The 15,260-nt window shown below is 43.1% G+C and overlaps 1 protein-coding gene across 2 annotated transcripts in view; it reads right to left on the bottom strand.

Moving 5' to 3' along the window:
- Positions 1-15,260, bottom strand: part of grm6a (glutamate receptor, metabotropic 6a) — a 45,757-nt gene that overhangs the window by 3,291 nt on the left and 27,206 nt on the right. For both annotated transcript variants that reach the window (XM_031803504.1, XM_031803503.1), the window contains exons 5-11: positions 13,872-14,026; positions 13,134-13,274; positions 12,810-13,010; positions 9,041-9,180; positions 7,934-8,557; positions 3,569-3,880; positions 2,507-2,748 (exon numbers count right to left, since the gene is read on the bottom strand). In XM_031803504.1, the coding sequence (XP_031659364.1) occupies positions 2,507-2,748; positions 3,569-3,880; positions 7,934-8,557; positions 9,041-9,180; positions 12,810-13,010; positions 13,134-13,274; positions 13,872-14,026 (1,815 nt within the window). The remainder of the gene's footprint in view (positions 1-2,506; positions 2,749-3,568; positions 3,881-7,933; positions 8,558-9,040; positions 9,181-12,809; positions 13,011-13,133; positions 13,275-13,871; positions 14,027-15,260) is intronic.

Raw genomic sequence — 15,260 nt, 5'->3', positions numbered from 1 at the left:
ATAATTATTGTAGTTCCAATGAACATGACCAAGAACAGTTGAGCAAAAAAGGCAATAGCTTTGATATTCACTCATACTTGAAAAGACGAGTTAAAAATAGGCGATTCATATGCTATCCAGTACTTCAATATCCTGTTCCAAGATTAAAGTGATATGATTCATAATCTCAATAAAAGCTATACTGACTCATCATGCCAAAACTCCATGAAAGCAATTATAGTGTATGATAAGGATTATACTGGCTGAAAGATTCACCACCTAAATATGGACAGAAATGTAATTTCCTTTTTCTAAAATTCCATTCTTGATGGGACACTTGAAATGATTATTGACTATACTGTGTATGATAAACAAAAAGCAGAGAGCATTGGAGACTGGTCAGTGCAATATGTTTAAATCTGATTAAAATAACCATTGTTGGGGAAGTTACTCTGAAGATATAGTCAGCTAAACTCCAAGCTATTCCTCAATGGACTTGCTACTTCACAACAAATACTGTTAGAAACACCTTCTTTAATCTATGTCATGCATCAAAGTAGTGATTTTATTTAACCTTATTTAACTAGGCAAGTCAGTTAAGAACAAATTCTTATTTGCAATGACGGCCTACACCAGCCAAACCCGGATGACGCTGGACCAATTGTGTGCCGCCCTATGGGACTCCCAATCATGGCCGATTGTGATACAGCCTGGAATCAAACCAGGGTGTCTGTAGTGACGCCTCTTGCACTGAGATGCAGTGCCTTAGACCGCTGCGCCACTCGCTGCAGTGATGTGACTCTCAGAAGCACGTCAACCAAGAGCTAAAAAATACTCTGTTTTAAATACACATTGTTAATTTATAGAGAAATCATGACAATTGTCCCAACAGCTGTCTGGAATTTCAATAAAGGATTATATGTTTACTTAAGAAAGTTAATGAAATGAGATACCCTACTAAACGGTGATACAATTAGTTAAATACTGAAGTAGCTAGGTTTAGCTAAAGTAATGCCATGGAACTGTCAAATGTAGTAAACTAGTAGTGAGCCTTGTACTCCCAGTTTCTGTGCATCCAAGAAATCAAGTCTTTGAGTAGGTTATACCTTGAACAGACTGAAATGTATGCAGCTCTATACAAAGATGTGATGTCAACTGAAAACTGGAGGGGAAGCTGAAATAAATATGAAGCTTCACTGGAGGAGAAACAAAAGGCACTGGATTCACGGAAAGGGGCATTATTAATGCGTACTCTTTTTAAAACATCAACCTACTCTCTGTATATACTATAGCATAGCCTCAATAACATCAAACATTTTTTAAATGTAGGAGGAAAGATATATTCTTATTAATTAAGAAATTCCAAGGTGAAGGGAGGGATAGATTATTTGCTGAATCAGTTCTTCTTAAATTTACCTCCAGGTATTTTTCTTTCCTTTTCATAATTCGTCTCTAATAAAGTTTCTTGCATGTGCATCCAAATGTTCACTATGAGAATATCCATATCAATAATTATCATTTTGGAAATGTCATGCTAACTTAGCAATATTTTGCTCCAAAAACCAGATAATAGGGTTGTAATGAGATGAACAGCCTGAAACTGCCTGAGTTTTCCTTTGGTAATGGAAGGGAGTGTGTTCGGTCGAGATAGAGGACCGGTGGAAATAAACCCATAAGGCTTTACAGAGATTTAGGAGGGAGAGAAAGGACAGAAAGGACAGAGAGAGAAGTGGAGTTGGATATTGCACAAATAAAGCTTCAGAGCAATGTGTGGATGAAAAGACTGGCCATGGGGCATTTATAACAGGCAACTTAAAATAATTCAAGTCACCTTATAAATGTTGATTCTATAGATACATTAGGATCAGCTCAAGAGGTCATCCTTTAGATTCGTTATGCTATGAGGCAAAAGGATTCTGACATTTTATGGTACTACAACGTGGTACTGGTAAGTCATGAATTCAATTAGCTCTGTTTGTTACTTTAGCTGTGATGGCCAATACATAAGAAATATATTGTACGTTGATGCTTAGCAAATGTACCGAGTTTAGTGTAGTTACAGAAGTGAAGTCACAGTGCAGGAGACCAATGTGTGCCAATGAGAGACCTACTGTGTTCTGTCTGGCTCGACAGCCTCTTGAGAGCTACTGTGTTCTGTCTGGCTCAACTGCCAACGAGAGACCTACTGTGTTCTGTCTGGCTCATCAGCCAATGAGAGACCTACTGTGTTCTGTCTGGCTCGACAGCCTCTTGAGAGCTACTGTGTTCTGTCTGGCTCAACTGCCAACGAGAGACCTACTGTATTCTGTCTGGCTCATCAGCCAATGAGAGACGTACTGTGTTCTGTCTGGCTCAACTGCCAATAGGAGACCTACTGTGTTCTGTCTGGCTCAACAGCCAATGAGAGACCTACTGTGTTCTGTCTGGCTCATCAGCCAATGAGAGACCTACTGTGTTCTGTCTGGCTCGTCAGCCAATGAGAGACCTACTGTGTTCTGTCTGGCTCATCAGCCAATGAGAGACCTACTGTGTTCTGTCTGGCTCGATCTTGTTCTGTGTCTCTCCGTTCTGCTTGTCGTTGGACTTCTGGGAGAGCCGAGTAGACATGGTGGCTGCCTGCACAACGGCCTTGAAGCTGCGCTTTCTTTTCTGTACGTTCTGCTCTGGGTGGAAGATGATGACATACACCTTGGGTATGTAGAGCATCCCCAGAGACACAGAGGCACTCAGGCTCATGGAGACTGTCAACGTGGTGGTCTGGATGAACATCTAGATAGGAAGAGGAACACAGGGAAGGGTCAGAGACACAGATACAGAGACTCCATATTCATATGGTAACACATTCAACCTGGACACATAGTAGACTAAGGACAAACGAGACCATGGAATGTGATCCTAACTGTTCTATTTCAGGGTAGGTTCTATGTATCTTCCCCAGGGGAATCATATATTTGTTTCTGAGTAATTCCTGATTCTCACACATATGAACAAAATAATACTTCTCCCCCCGCCCCTTTTTTTTTATCAATAGTCTTTTGTGGGAGGCCACCTGGCCACTAGGTGGTAATACATGCTAATGCAATAATTCCATATTTCCATCACACAGATTTATTAAGAGGGTTAAAACATTGTTCCCCGGTCTCCCACACACTTCTCTTATCTTCCTGCTACCACAATAAAATTCCCCCAAAGCATGCGGTTGGTAAGAGCAGTCTTTGTCAGTGTGTCATGGTGTGTCGTCGTGTGATAAAAAGGAACAAAGCGTTCCTGGCGTTTCATCCCGCTCCGTGTCTCTCCTCATGCCCATATCAAAGGCTGGCTATAGAGAAATACTGTCTGCTTTGGAACTTCCAAATGTTATCAAGAGCCGGGCAGGTTGTTTCCCAATTTAATGCTCTCATATAGACAATGGTTCATTTGCATAAATTCCGAGTAAAGAACAGGGTAAGAAAGTCAACGTGAGCAAGTGAGCGTGGGAAATACTTCCTGCTAAATACTTTTTTTACAGAGCAATTTCTATTGTATTAAATAATGCAAAACAGCCCATTTCAAAAAGTTACATCAGTATCACGTCACGGTAGAATCTCACCTTCTCTGTGGACTGTGCCGTGCCAAAGAAGATGGGCACAAAAGCTAGCCAGACAATGCATGTGGTGTACATGGTGAAGCCGATGGGCTTGGCCTCGTTAAAGGTCTCCGGTACCCCTCTGCTCTTGACTGCGTAGACAGTGCAGGTCACCATGAGGACAATGCTGTAGCTCAGGCAGCAGATTAGCGACAGGTCGGACATGTCACACTTGAGGACGCCCCGGGCCATCTCCGGGTTGGGAGGCCTCTGCTCCTCGTAGTCTATGATGGTATGGGGTGGTATCACAGCGAACCAGACAAACACCCCTAGCAGCTTCATAAACACATAGAGACACACACTATGAATCAGGGCTCTCAAATGAATATACATTTTTATATATGTTGATCTGTTCTGCATGTCTATCAATTTATGTATAATTTAATTGCAATTACACAAAACAATATACCTTTACATTCAAATCGCAACAACATATATTCTTCTTCTATAAAAGTTGTTTTGAGGTGTGAGTGGGGGACAGAGGAGAGAGAGCAATAGAGAGAGAGAGAGAGAGAGAGAGAGAGAGAGAAAGGGGGAGAGAGCAAGAGAGAGCAGATGTGTCCTGTCAGACTGAGTGGTTAAGTGGCAACTCATTCATCTGTTATGTTACGCTGCTGAGAGAGAGAGACACCATGGCCTTGCTGCTGAGAGTGAAAGAGAGAGAGAAGCCAAGGCCTTGCTGCTGAGAGAGAGATAGAGAGAACGTCTGCATGTGTAATGTTTACTGTTCATTTTTATTGTTTATTTCACTTTTGTATATTATCTACTTCACTTGCTTTGGCAATGTTAACATATGTTTCCCATGCCAATAAAGCTCCTTGAATTGATTTGAGAGAGTGAGAAGCCAAGGCCTTGCTGCTGAGAGAGAGAGAAGCCAAGGCCTTGCTGCTGAGAGAGAGAGAGAAGCCAAGGCCTTGCTGCTGAGAGAGAGAGTAGCCAAGGCCTTGCTGCTGAGAGAGAGAGAGAGAGAGAAGCCAAGGCCTTGCTGCTGAGAGAGAGAGAGAGAGAGAAGCCAAGGCCTTGCTGCTGAGAGAGAGAGAGAGAGAGAGAGAGAGAGAGAGAGAGAGAGAGAGAGACCAAGGCCTTGCTGCTGAGAGAGAGAGACTATACTAAAACTCTTTAACATCATACTTAGCTCTGGCATCTTCCCCAATATTTGGAACCATGGACTGATCACCCCAATCCACAAAAGTGGAGACAAATTTGACCCCAATAACTACCGTGGAATATGTGTCAACAGTAACCTTGGGAAAATCCTCTGCATTATTATTAACAGCAGACTCGTACATTTCCTCAATGAAAACAATGTACTGAGCAAATGTCAAATTGGCTTTTTACCAAATTACCGTACAACAGACCATGTATTCACCCTGCACACCCTAATTGACAATCAAACAAACCAAAACAAAGGCAAAGTCTTCTCATGCTTTGTTGATTTCAAAAAAGCCTTCGACTCAATCTGGCATGAGGGTCTGCTATACAAACTGATGGAAAGTGGTGTTGGGGGTAAAACATACGACATTATAAAATCCATGTACACAAACAACAAGTGTGCGGTTAAAATTGGCAAAAAACACACACATTTCTTCACACAGGGTCGTGGGGTTAGACAGGGATGCAGCTTAAGCCCCACCCTCTTCAACATATATATCAACGAATTGGCGAGGGCACTAGAAAAGTCTGCAGCACCCGGCCTCCCCCTGCTAGAATCCGAAGTCAAATGTCTGCTGTTTGCTGATGATCTGGTGCTTCTGTCACCAACCAAGGAGGGCCTACAGCAGCACCTAGATCTTATGCACAGATTCTGTCAGACCTGGGCCCTGACAGTAAATCTCAGTAAGACCAAAATAATGGTGTTCCAAAAAAGGTCCAGTCACCAGGACCACAAATACAAATTCCATCTAGACACTGTTGCCCTAGAGCACACAAAAAACTATACATACCTTGGCCTAAACATCAGCACCACAGGTAACTTCCACAAAGCTGTGAACGATCTGAGAGACAAGGCAAGAAGGGCATTCTATGCCATCAAAAGAAACATAAATTTCAACATACCAATTAGGATCTGGCTAAAAATACTTGAATCAGTCATAGAGCCCATTGCCCTTTATGGTTGTGAGGTCTGGGGTCCGCTCACCAACCAAGACTTCACAAAATGGGACAAACACCAAATTGAGACTCTGCACGCAGAATTCTGCAAAAATATCCTCCGTGTACAACGTAGAACACCAAATAATGCATGCAGAGCAGAATTAGGCCGATACCCACTAATTATCAAAATCCAGAAAAGAGCTGTTAAATTCTACAACCACCTAAAAGGAAGCGATTCACAAACCTTCCATAACAAAGCCATCACCTACAGAGAGATGAACCTGGAGAAGAGTCCCCTAAGCAAGCTGGTCCTGGGGCTCTGTTCACAAACACAAACACCCACTACAGAGCCCCAGGACAGAAGCACAATTAGACCCAACCAAATCATGAGAAAACAAAAAGATAACTACTTAACACATTGGAAAGAATTAACAAAAAAACAGAGCAAACTAGAATGCTATTTGGCCCTACACAGAGAGTACACAGCGGCAGAATACCTGACCACTGTGACTGACCCAAAATTAAGGAAAGCCTTGACTATGTACAGACTCAGTGAGCATAGCCTTGCTATTGAGAAAGGCCGCCGTAGGCAGACTTGGCTCTCAAGAGAAGACAGGCTATGTGCTCACTGCCCACAAAATGAGGTGGAAACTGAGCTGCACTTCCTAACCTCCTGCCCAATGTATGACCATATTAGAGAGACATATTTCCCTCAGATTACACAGATCCACAAAGAATTCGAAAACAAATCCAATTTTGAAAAACTCCCATATCTACTGGGTGAAATTCCACAGTGTGCCATCACAGCAGCAAGATTTGTGACCTGTTGCCACGAGAAAAGGGCAACCAGTGAAGAACAAACACCATTGTAAATACAACCCATATTTATGCTTATTTATTTTATCTTGTGTCCTTTAGCCATTTGTACATTGTTAGAACACTGTATATATATATAATATGACATTTGTAATGTCTTAACTGTTTTGAAACTTCTGTATGTGTAATGTTTACTGTTCATTTTTGTTGTTTTGCACTTTATATATTCACTTTGTATGTTGTCTACCTCACTTGCTTTGGCAATGTTAACACATGTTTCCCATGCCAATAAAGCCCTTGAATTGAATTGAATTGAATTGAGAGATGCCAAGGCCTTGCTGCTGAGAGAGAGAGAGAAGCCAAGGCCTTGCTGCTGAGAGAGAGAGTAGCCAAGGCCTTGCTGCTGAGAGAGAGAGAGAGAGAAGCCAAGGCCTTGCTGCTGAGAGAGAGAGAGAGAAGCCAAGGCCTTGCTGCTGAGAGAGAGAGAGAGAGAGAGAGAGAGAGAGAGAGAGAGAGAGAGAGAGAGAGAGAGATGCCAAGGCCTTGCTGCTGAGAGAGTAGCCAAGGCCTTGCTGCTGAAAGAGAGAGAGAGAGAGAGAGAGAGAGAGAGAGAGAGAGAGAGAGAGAGAGAAGCCAAGGCCTTGCTGCTGAGAGAGAGAGAAGCCAAGAGAGAGAGATAGAGAGAGAGAGAGAGAGAGAGAGAGGAGAAGCCAAGGCCTTGCTGCTGTCAATCCCAGGCAGGCAAGCAGACAACTTTCATAATCTGCCATAGACTGTTTTCAATTAGATCAATTACATTTTACCTGCAGGCCACCTGCAGAACATCCATGCAGCAACCTGCTCTTCTTGGTATTACATTTATTTAGAGTCATTTTCTAAATACCGCTGGCCGACATCTATGATGAACAAGCTGAGTTGATAAGCACTCACATTGATGAGGTTTATCAGTTTGCATTCAAATCAATCACTATGTTGGCATAAAATCATAATCTTTTCACAGTATTGCCTTAAATCAAAAATACATGTATTTAATATATCACAGAGTTTATCTTGATTGACAAGATAATTACTGAACTTTTCAAGTTCTGGATATGACATTTTATATATTTATCTTTATAATGAATGTACTACTACAGTACACGAATAAATCAATATCTATCCTAAAGAGACCTTGATGTTGTAGCTTAAAAAGCATTGGAGGATATACATATGTAACATTACCATATACGAAACACACTACCACTACATACTAATCAACACCAGTACACGAAAGACCTTGATGTTGTAGCTTGATGAGCACATAGAGCTAGTGCTAGCTACAGTGAGAGCAAGTAGACACCCAACACATTAAACCTGACGCAAATCAATACACCAGGGGAACCAACTAGCGTTGCCTCGCTCTGAGCATGCCCTGAAACTCACCTGTACAGACATGAGGATGAACGTGATGGCCAGCTGAGAGGTGGGGCTGATGAACTTAGGTGGCGACACAGACTTCTTGCCCTGCTCAAAGATGCGGTAGATGCGGTTGGTCTTGGTGAGCATGGCGGAGTAGGTGATGGCCATGCCCAGGCCTAGCAGCAGCCGGCGGAACGCACACACCACTGCACCTGGCTCTGCGATCATGAGGAAAGTGATGAGGTAGATGAGAAAGATACCCGTGAGGAGGACGTAGCTGAGCTCCCGGCCAGAGGCGCGGACGATGGGCGTGTCGTTGAAGCGGATGAAGGTGATGACAACAAAGGAGGTGGCCAGGATACCCAGGATGGCCAGGAACACAGGGATGATGGCCCAGGGGGAGTGCCACTCCAGCTTGATGATGGGTGTGGACCGGCAGCTCGTCCGGTTAGGCGTAGGGCGCATGTTGAAGGGGCAAGTCTCACAGGTCATCTCATCCTGCTGGTATTGGTAGCCGTCACACAGCTCACAGTGCCAGCAGCAGGGCACACCCTTCACCATCTTCTTCCTCTCTCCAGGGTTACAGGGGAAACTGCACACTGAGTCAGGGATCTGACGGTCCCCACCTGACCACTGCATCTCCTCCATCTACAGTAGAGAGAGAGAAAGTGAGAGGGAGAGAGGGAGAGAGAGAGAGAGGGAGAAAGCGAGAAAGCGAGGGAGAGAGAGAGAGGGGGGAGAGAGAGAGAGAGAGGGAGAAAGCGAGGGAGAGAGAGAGGGGGAGAGAAAGAGAGAGAGAGAGAGAGAGAGAGAGAGAGAGAGAGAGAGAGAGAGAGAGAGAGAGAGAGAGAGAGAGAGAGAGAGAGAGAGAGAGAGAGAGAGAGAGAGAGGGAGAGAGAGAGAGAGAGAGAGAGAAAGAGAGAGGGAGAAAGCGAGGGAGAGAGAGAGAGGGAGAGAGAGAGAGAGAGAGAGAGAGAGAGAGAGAGAGAGAAAGAAAGAGAGAGAGAGAGAGAGAGGACAGTATGAGTGCTATAAATGTAGTTAAAAAAATATATCTTTCTTCTCACAAATCATCAACAATGTAGCAAGATGTTCAGACAGACAATGTAATTGTCCTTAAATATGAGTTACATTGAGTCGCAGATTGTTGGTCCATTGACCTATGACTCTGTATCCAGGAATGGTAGTGTTTGACATCTGGTACTGGAAGATGTCATATCGTCCTGGTGCATCTCCATTCTCATTGAATAGAACTCCTGTCCCTGCGCTGCCTGTATGAAAACACAAGAGAAGCCTAGTGAGACAAACCAGCAAATTCAATCACATTGAGGGAAATAACAGATTTACCGATAGTACTGCTGAAATCGCTGACCAGTAAGTAACATAAATTGATTCTATGAAACATAAATGCATAATGCACGTGAAAATCGGTGTCAATGGGAAGATACAGTGTTATCTGATCACTGATACATGTCAACATTGCCTCCAAACAAGTCCACCTGTCATAAATAATAAGTAGGGAACACACTATCATCATCCTTTCAAGAAGATTGTATCGAGGGAATATACAGTAGTTCTTAGTGGATATACAGCAGAAGGGTATGATGTAAAAATGTGACTTGAGTGATTGTGAAGCATGTCAATTTGATTTTAACGCTTTAGTTATACCAAGGTTTGCATGATTGGTCCTTTCAACATATTGAGGATAGACCAGAACCAAGGTAGAAGACAGGCTTTATGCAACAGAACTCCTAAACCAAGGTAGAAGACAGGCTTTATGCAACAGAACTCCTAAACCAAGGTAGAGTACAGGCTTTATGCAACAAATCAAATTTATTTATATAGCCCTTCGTACATCAGCTGATATCTCAAAGTGCTGTACAGAAACCTAAACAGAACTCCTAAACCAAGGTAGAAGACAGGCTTTATGCAACAGAACTCCTAAACCAAGGTAGAAGACAGGCTTTATGCAACAGAACTCCTAAACCAAGGTAGAAGACAGGCTTTATGCAACAGAACTCCTAAACCAAGGTAGAAGACAGGCTTTATGCAACAGAACTCCTAAACCAAGGTAGAATACAGGCTTTATGCAACAGATCTCCTAAACCAAGGTAGAATACAGGCTTTATGCAACAGAACTCCTAAACCAAGGTAGAAGACAGGCTTTATGCAACAGAACTCCTAAACCAAGGTAGAAGACAGGCTTTATGCAACAGAACTCCTAAACCAAGGTAGAAGACAGGCTTTATGCAACAGAACTCCTAAACCAAGGTAGAATACAGGCTTTATGCAACAGATCTCCTAAACCAAGGTAGAATACAGGCTTTATGCAACAGAACTCCTAAACCAAGGTAGAAGACAGGCTTTATGCAACAGAACTCCTAAACCAAGGTAGAAGACAGGCTTTATGCAACAGAACTCCTAAACCAAGGTAGAAGACAGGCTTTATGCAACAGAACTCCTAAACCAAGGTAGAATACAGGCTTTATGCAACAGATCTCCTAAACCAAGGTAGAATACAGGCTTTATGCAACAGAACTCCTAAACCAAGGTAGAAGACAGGCTTTATGCAACAGAACTCCTAAACCAAGGTAGAAGACAGGCTTTATGCAACAGAACTCCTAAACCAAGGTAGAAGACAGGCTTTATGCAACAGAACTCCTAAACCAAGGTAGAATACAGGCTTTATGCAACAGATCTCCTAAACCAAGGTAGAATACAGGCTTTATGCAACAGAACTCCTAAACCAAGGTAGAAGACAGGCTTTATGCAACAGAACTCCTAAACCAAGGTAGAAGACAGGCTTTATGCAACAGAACTCCTAAACCAAGGTAGAAGACAGGCTTTATGCAACAGAACTCCTAAACCAAGGTAGAATACAGGCTTTATGCAACAGATCTCCTAAACCAAGGTAGAATACAGGCTTTATGCAACAGAACTCCTAAACCAAGGTAGAAGACAGGCTTTATGCAACAGAACTCCTAAACCAAGGTAGAAGACAGGCTTTATGCAACAGATCTCCTAAACCAAGGTAGAATACAGGCTTTATGCAACAGAACTCCTAAACCAAGGTAGAAGACAGGCTTTATGCAACAGAACTCCTAAACCAAGGTAGAAGACAGGCTTTATGCAACAGAACTCCTAAACCAAGGTAGAAGACAGGCTTTATGCAACAGAACTCCTAAACCAAGGTAGAAGACAGGCTTTATGCAACAGAACTCCTAAACCAAGGTAGAAGACAGGCTTTATGCAACAGAACTCCTAAACCAAGGTAGAAGACAGGCTTTATGCAACAGAACTCCTAAACCAAGGTAGAAGACAGGCTTTATGCAACAGAACTCCTAAACCAAGGTAGAAGACAGGCTTTATGCAACAGAACTCCTAAACCAAGGTAGAAGACAGGCTTTATGCAACAGAACTCCTAAACCAAGGTAGAAGACAGGCTTTATGCAACAGAACTCCTAAACCAAGGTAGAAGACAGGCTTTATGCAACAGAACTCCTAAACCAAGGTAGAAGACAGGCTTTATGCAACAGAACTCCTAAACCAAGGTAGAATACAGGCTTTATGCAACAGATCTCCTAAACCAAGGTAGAAGACAGGCTTTATGCAACAGAACTCCTAAACCAAGGTAGAAGACAGGCTTTATGCAACAGAACTCCTAAACCAAGGTAGAAGACAGGCTTTATGCAACAGATCTCCTAAACCAAGGTAGAATACAGGCTTTATGCAACAGAACTCCTAAACCAAGGTAGAAGACAGGCTTTATGCAACAGAACTCCTAAACCAAGGTAGAAGACAGGCTTTATGCAACAGAACTCCTAAACCAAGGTAGAAGACAGGCTTTATGCAACAGAACTCCTAAATACTCCACTTTGTGCATATTCCTCTGAGCTTTTTACAGTCCTGTACTTCAACCCAACCAGCTGTTGCATATGTATTATTCATTCAGACACTTTCCTTCCCTCAAATACCACACAGAGACACATTTCCTTTCATTTTCTAAACAAGGACAAAATAAAAACAGATGGATTTTGAATTGCATAAAGGACAATCACTGATTTTGGTAAATCAAAGGACAGAACATTTAAAAACGTGATTGGCAAATACAATTGTTGCATTAGCCAAGGTCTTTTATCTTCAATGGATGAGCAGCTGTTTCATTTGCATTAGATTTGCTGAACTGTATAGCACCCTCTGACCGTTAGTTAGCTGAACTGTACAGCGCCATCTGACCGTTAGTTATGCTGAACTGTACAGCGCCATCTGACCGTTAGTTAGCTGAACTGTACAGCGCCATCTGACCGTTAGTTAGCTGAACTGTACAGCGACATCTGACCATTTGCGAACCATTTTCAGATAAATACAGATGCGGTTCTCCTCCACCTTAAAGATAAAGGAAGCCTCATTTGAAATGCCTGCATGGAAATAAGGACTTAGCAGGTTCTCTGCAGTAATGCATATTGCTTGTTTGGTAGGTCCCTTCAGGCATTCCCTTCACAGAGTGTTTTCAGATGACACTGGCACAGAGGGGCAGTCTAAATGGGAATGTTTCTCATAGAAAGCTTCCGTCCCACAAAAGCAACACAGAACAAAAATGGTCTGTTATGAGATGAGAAGCCCAGGGAGGGACAGCGGGGAGGAGAAGGGGATTTTGTGCCTAGACAATGGTGGTGGGATTGGGGACTGACAGTGGCTTAAAGAGATGTATTCTCAGAACCACAGCACAGCACGTTAGCATGGAGGAGAAGGATGCCCACAGTGTATCACCATCAGACAACTCTACCAGTCAGCCAGCCAGCCAGCTCTTCCTAAGTAGATGCAGTAGTTAGCTGAGCTAAATCCCTCACACGTTCAAAATACACATCTGCTGTGTCAGTAAGGCACAATAATAACCCACCGTTAAAGTTCACAGAACGAATATAGTTGAGCAGCAACCGGCCCTCCACAGGATCCATCTTGTCACAGACGCCCATGGCGCCGGGGCACAGGTCCAGGTGCATGCTGTGTAAGGCATGGGCCATGGCGTAGACCGCATCGATTACAAACTGCACCTTCCCCTCCTGCTCATAGGCAGTGTCACGATTTATCCTCTCCTCTCCTGTCACATGGAGAGAGAGAGGGGGAGGTGTAGAGAGCGAGAGAAAGATACACTATTGCCAGTGTCCTATCACTACAAAATAGAGTAACCAACGTTGATGTTTAATCAATGCTAGGTTCTGACCTGTACACTTTTTCTTTTCGCTGTCTATTTTGATGCCTGGCCTTGTCAGTTTACACCTGAAATCGTCCTCCCAGAACTCAGCGAACCAAATGTTTCTACGGTTGTTCTCTAATGATCTGGAGGTGAAGTACTGGTCGAAGCCTGAGCCATGGAAACAAAACATCCAGTCAGAGGATTAGTGAAGTGGCAAACAGTGGCATCTTATCCCTTTGATCAACCACCATGGCAATGATACATAGGCATTGTTGGTTTGGGATGTAGGGTTGTTGGTTTGGGATGTAGGGTTGTTGGATTATAATGTAGGGTTGTTGAAGTGTGATGTATGGTTGTTGGATTGTGATGTATGGTTTTTGGATTGGGATGTAGGGTTTTTGGATTGTGATGTAGGGTTGTTGGATTGGGATGTAGGGTTGTTGGTTTGGGATGTAGGGTTGTTGGATTGTAATGTAGGGTTGTTGAAGTGTGATGTATGGTTGTTGGATTGGGATGTAGGGTTGTTGGATTGTGATGTAGGGTTGTTGGATTGGGATGTAGGGTTTTTGGATTGTGATGTAGGGTTGTTGGATTGGGATGTAGGGTTGTTGGTTTGGGATGTAGGGTTGTTGGCTTGGGATGTAGGGTTGTTGGCTTGGGATGTACGGTTGTTGGATTGGGATGTAGGATTGTTGAATTTGGATGTAGGGTTGTTGGATTGGGATGTTAGGTGGTTGAATTGGAATGTAGGGTTGTTGGGGATACCTTCAATAGAGGCTCTCTTGGGTAGAATGGTGACAGCTCCCTCAGCCACGTCCTCCTGGTCTAGGATAGGGGAGCTCTTGGCACCCCAGCTGTCAGAACCTACAAACAGGAAGTGACCCGTGAGGTTGGCCCTCTTCGCTGCCTCCAGAACCCGTCTACACACACACACACACACACACAAAGGAGGAAATGGAGTGGGTTAAACTCTAGTCTAGGGCACAGTAGCCTAGACTATAGCAATCAGAGACAGACTTTCCTGTTTTTCACATTCAAATTTCAAACAAGACGTACACCAAAGGTGCTTTGTGTGTCAGAATAATAAGCAACCAAGTCTCTGAGGTGAGAATAGAATCAACAGTAGGGGAGGCTTAATCTTATCGTACAGAAGGAAATGAAATATATTCACACAAATCTTTAGGCAATTTACATAATGCCACCTGACAACTCCATATTCCATATGGTGTGCTGATATACGTTTAACAACTGACAGGGAGACATGACTGCTTCCAGGCAAGTAGATGGAATCAATCAGATGGATTGGCTGCCAACACACCTTATAGAGATGTAAGACTACAACACAACATATACTGTAGTACATGTCTTGTTTGTCCTTCCTGCAGCGCACGCAGGCACGCACACACACGCACGCACGCACGCACGCACGCACGCACGCACGCACGCACGCACACACACACACACACACACACACACACACACACACACACACACACACACACACACACACACACACACACACACACACACATATATATATATATATACAGGACAAGTGGCACAATGATATTAGATAAAACATGTGACCTACAGTATCGTGCAATCTGAAAGAAATAGGCAGGTTTTGTGTTAAAAACGTTCCACATGGAAATCCTACAGAAACATGGTTGGAAAAGAGACTAACATGAGTGCTTTCCAAGAGAGTCTGATTCTGTTACACTGTACGTGGCAAGAGCAGAGCAGCAGCAAAAAGACATGAGTCATTGAGTACATTAACTCATGCAATTGTGTCCTTGTAAAACCATGGTAATTTAAAGAAATGGATGACTGATCCTGTATGACATCTATTCCATAATTTTTGAATATCCTTTTTCCGGTTCAATGATAACCTACATTTACCTTTTATTTAAATCAGATAATACAATCTATGTTTCTCTTTTATGTGTCATGGGACAGGACAGTGGTCGTTTTTCATCCTTTAAGATGTATGGTTCAATTAGAACACACAAGGGTACTTCACATATTTTCATATTAAGTTCATCTCCTTTTCCACCCAAGCTTGAATCAACTGAGCCCATAGTTTGGATCAGTTCAGGCATGAAACAGACATGTCTCTCACTCAATCAAATCCAATTTATTTATATAGCCCTTCTT

Source organism: Oncorhynchus kisutch, linkage group LG24 (genome assembly GCF_002021735.2).
Source record: "Oncorhynchus kisutch isolate 150728-3 linkage group LG24, Okis_V2, whole genome shotgun sequence".
In the NCBI taxonomy this organism is placed as follows: Eukaryota; Metazoa; Chordata; class Actinopteri; order Salmoniformes; family Salmonidae; genus Oncorhynchus; species Oncorhynchus kisutch.
Note: the sequence above shows the minus strand (reverse complement) of the source record. Positions and strands in the feature narration are given on the sequence as shown.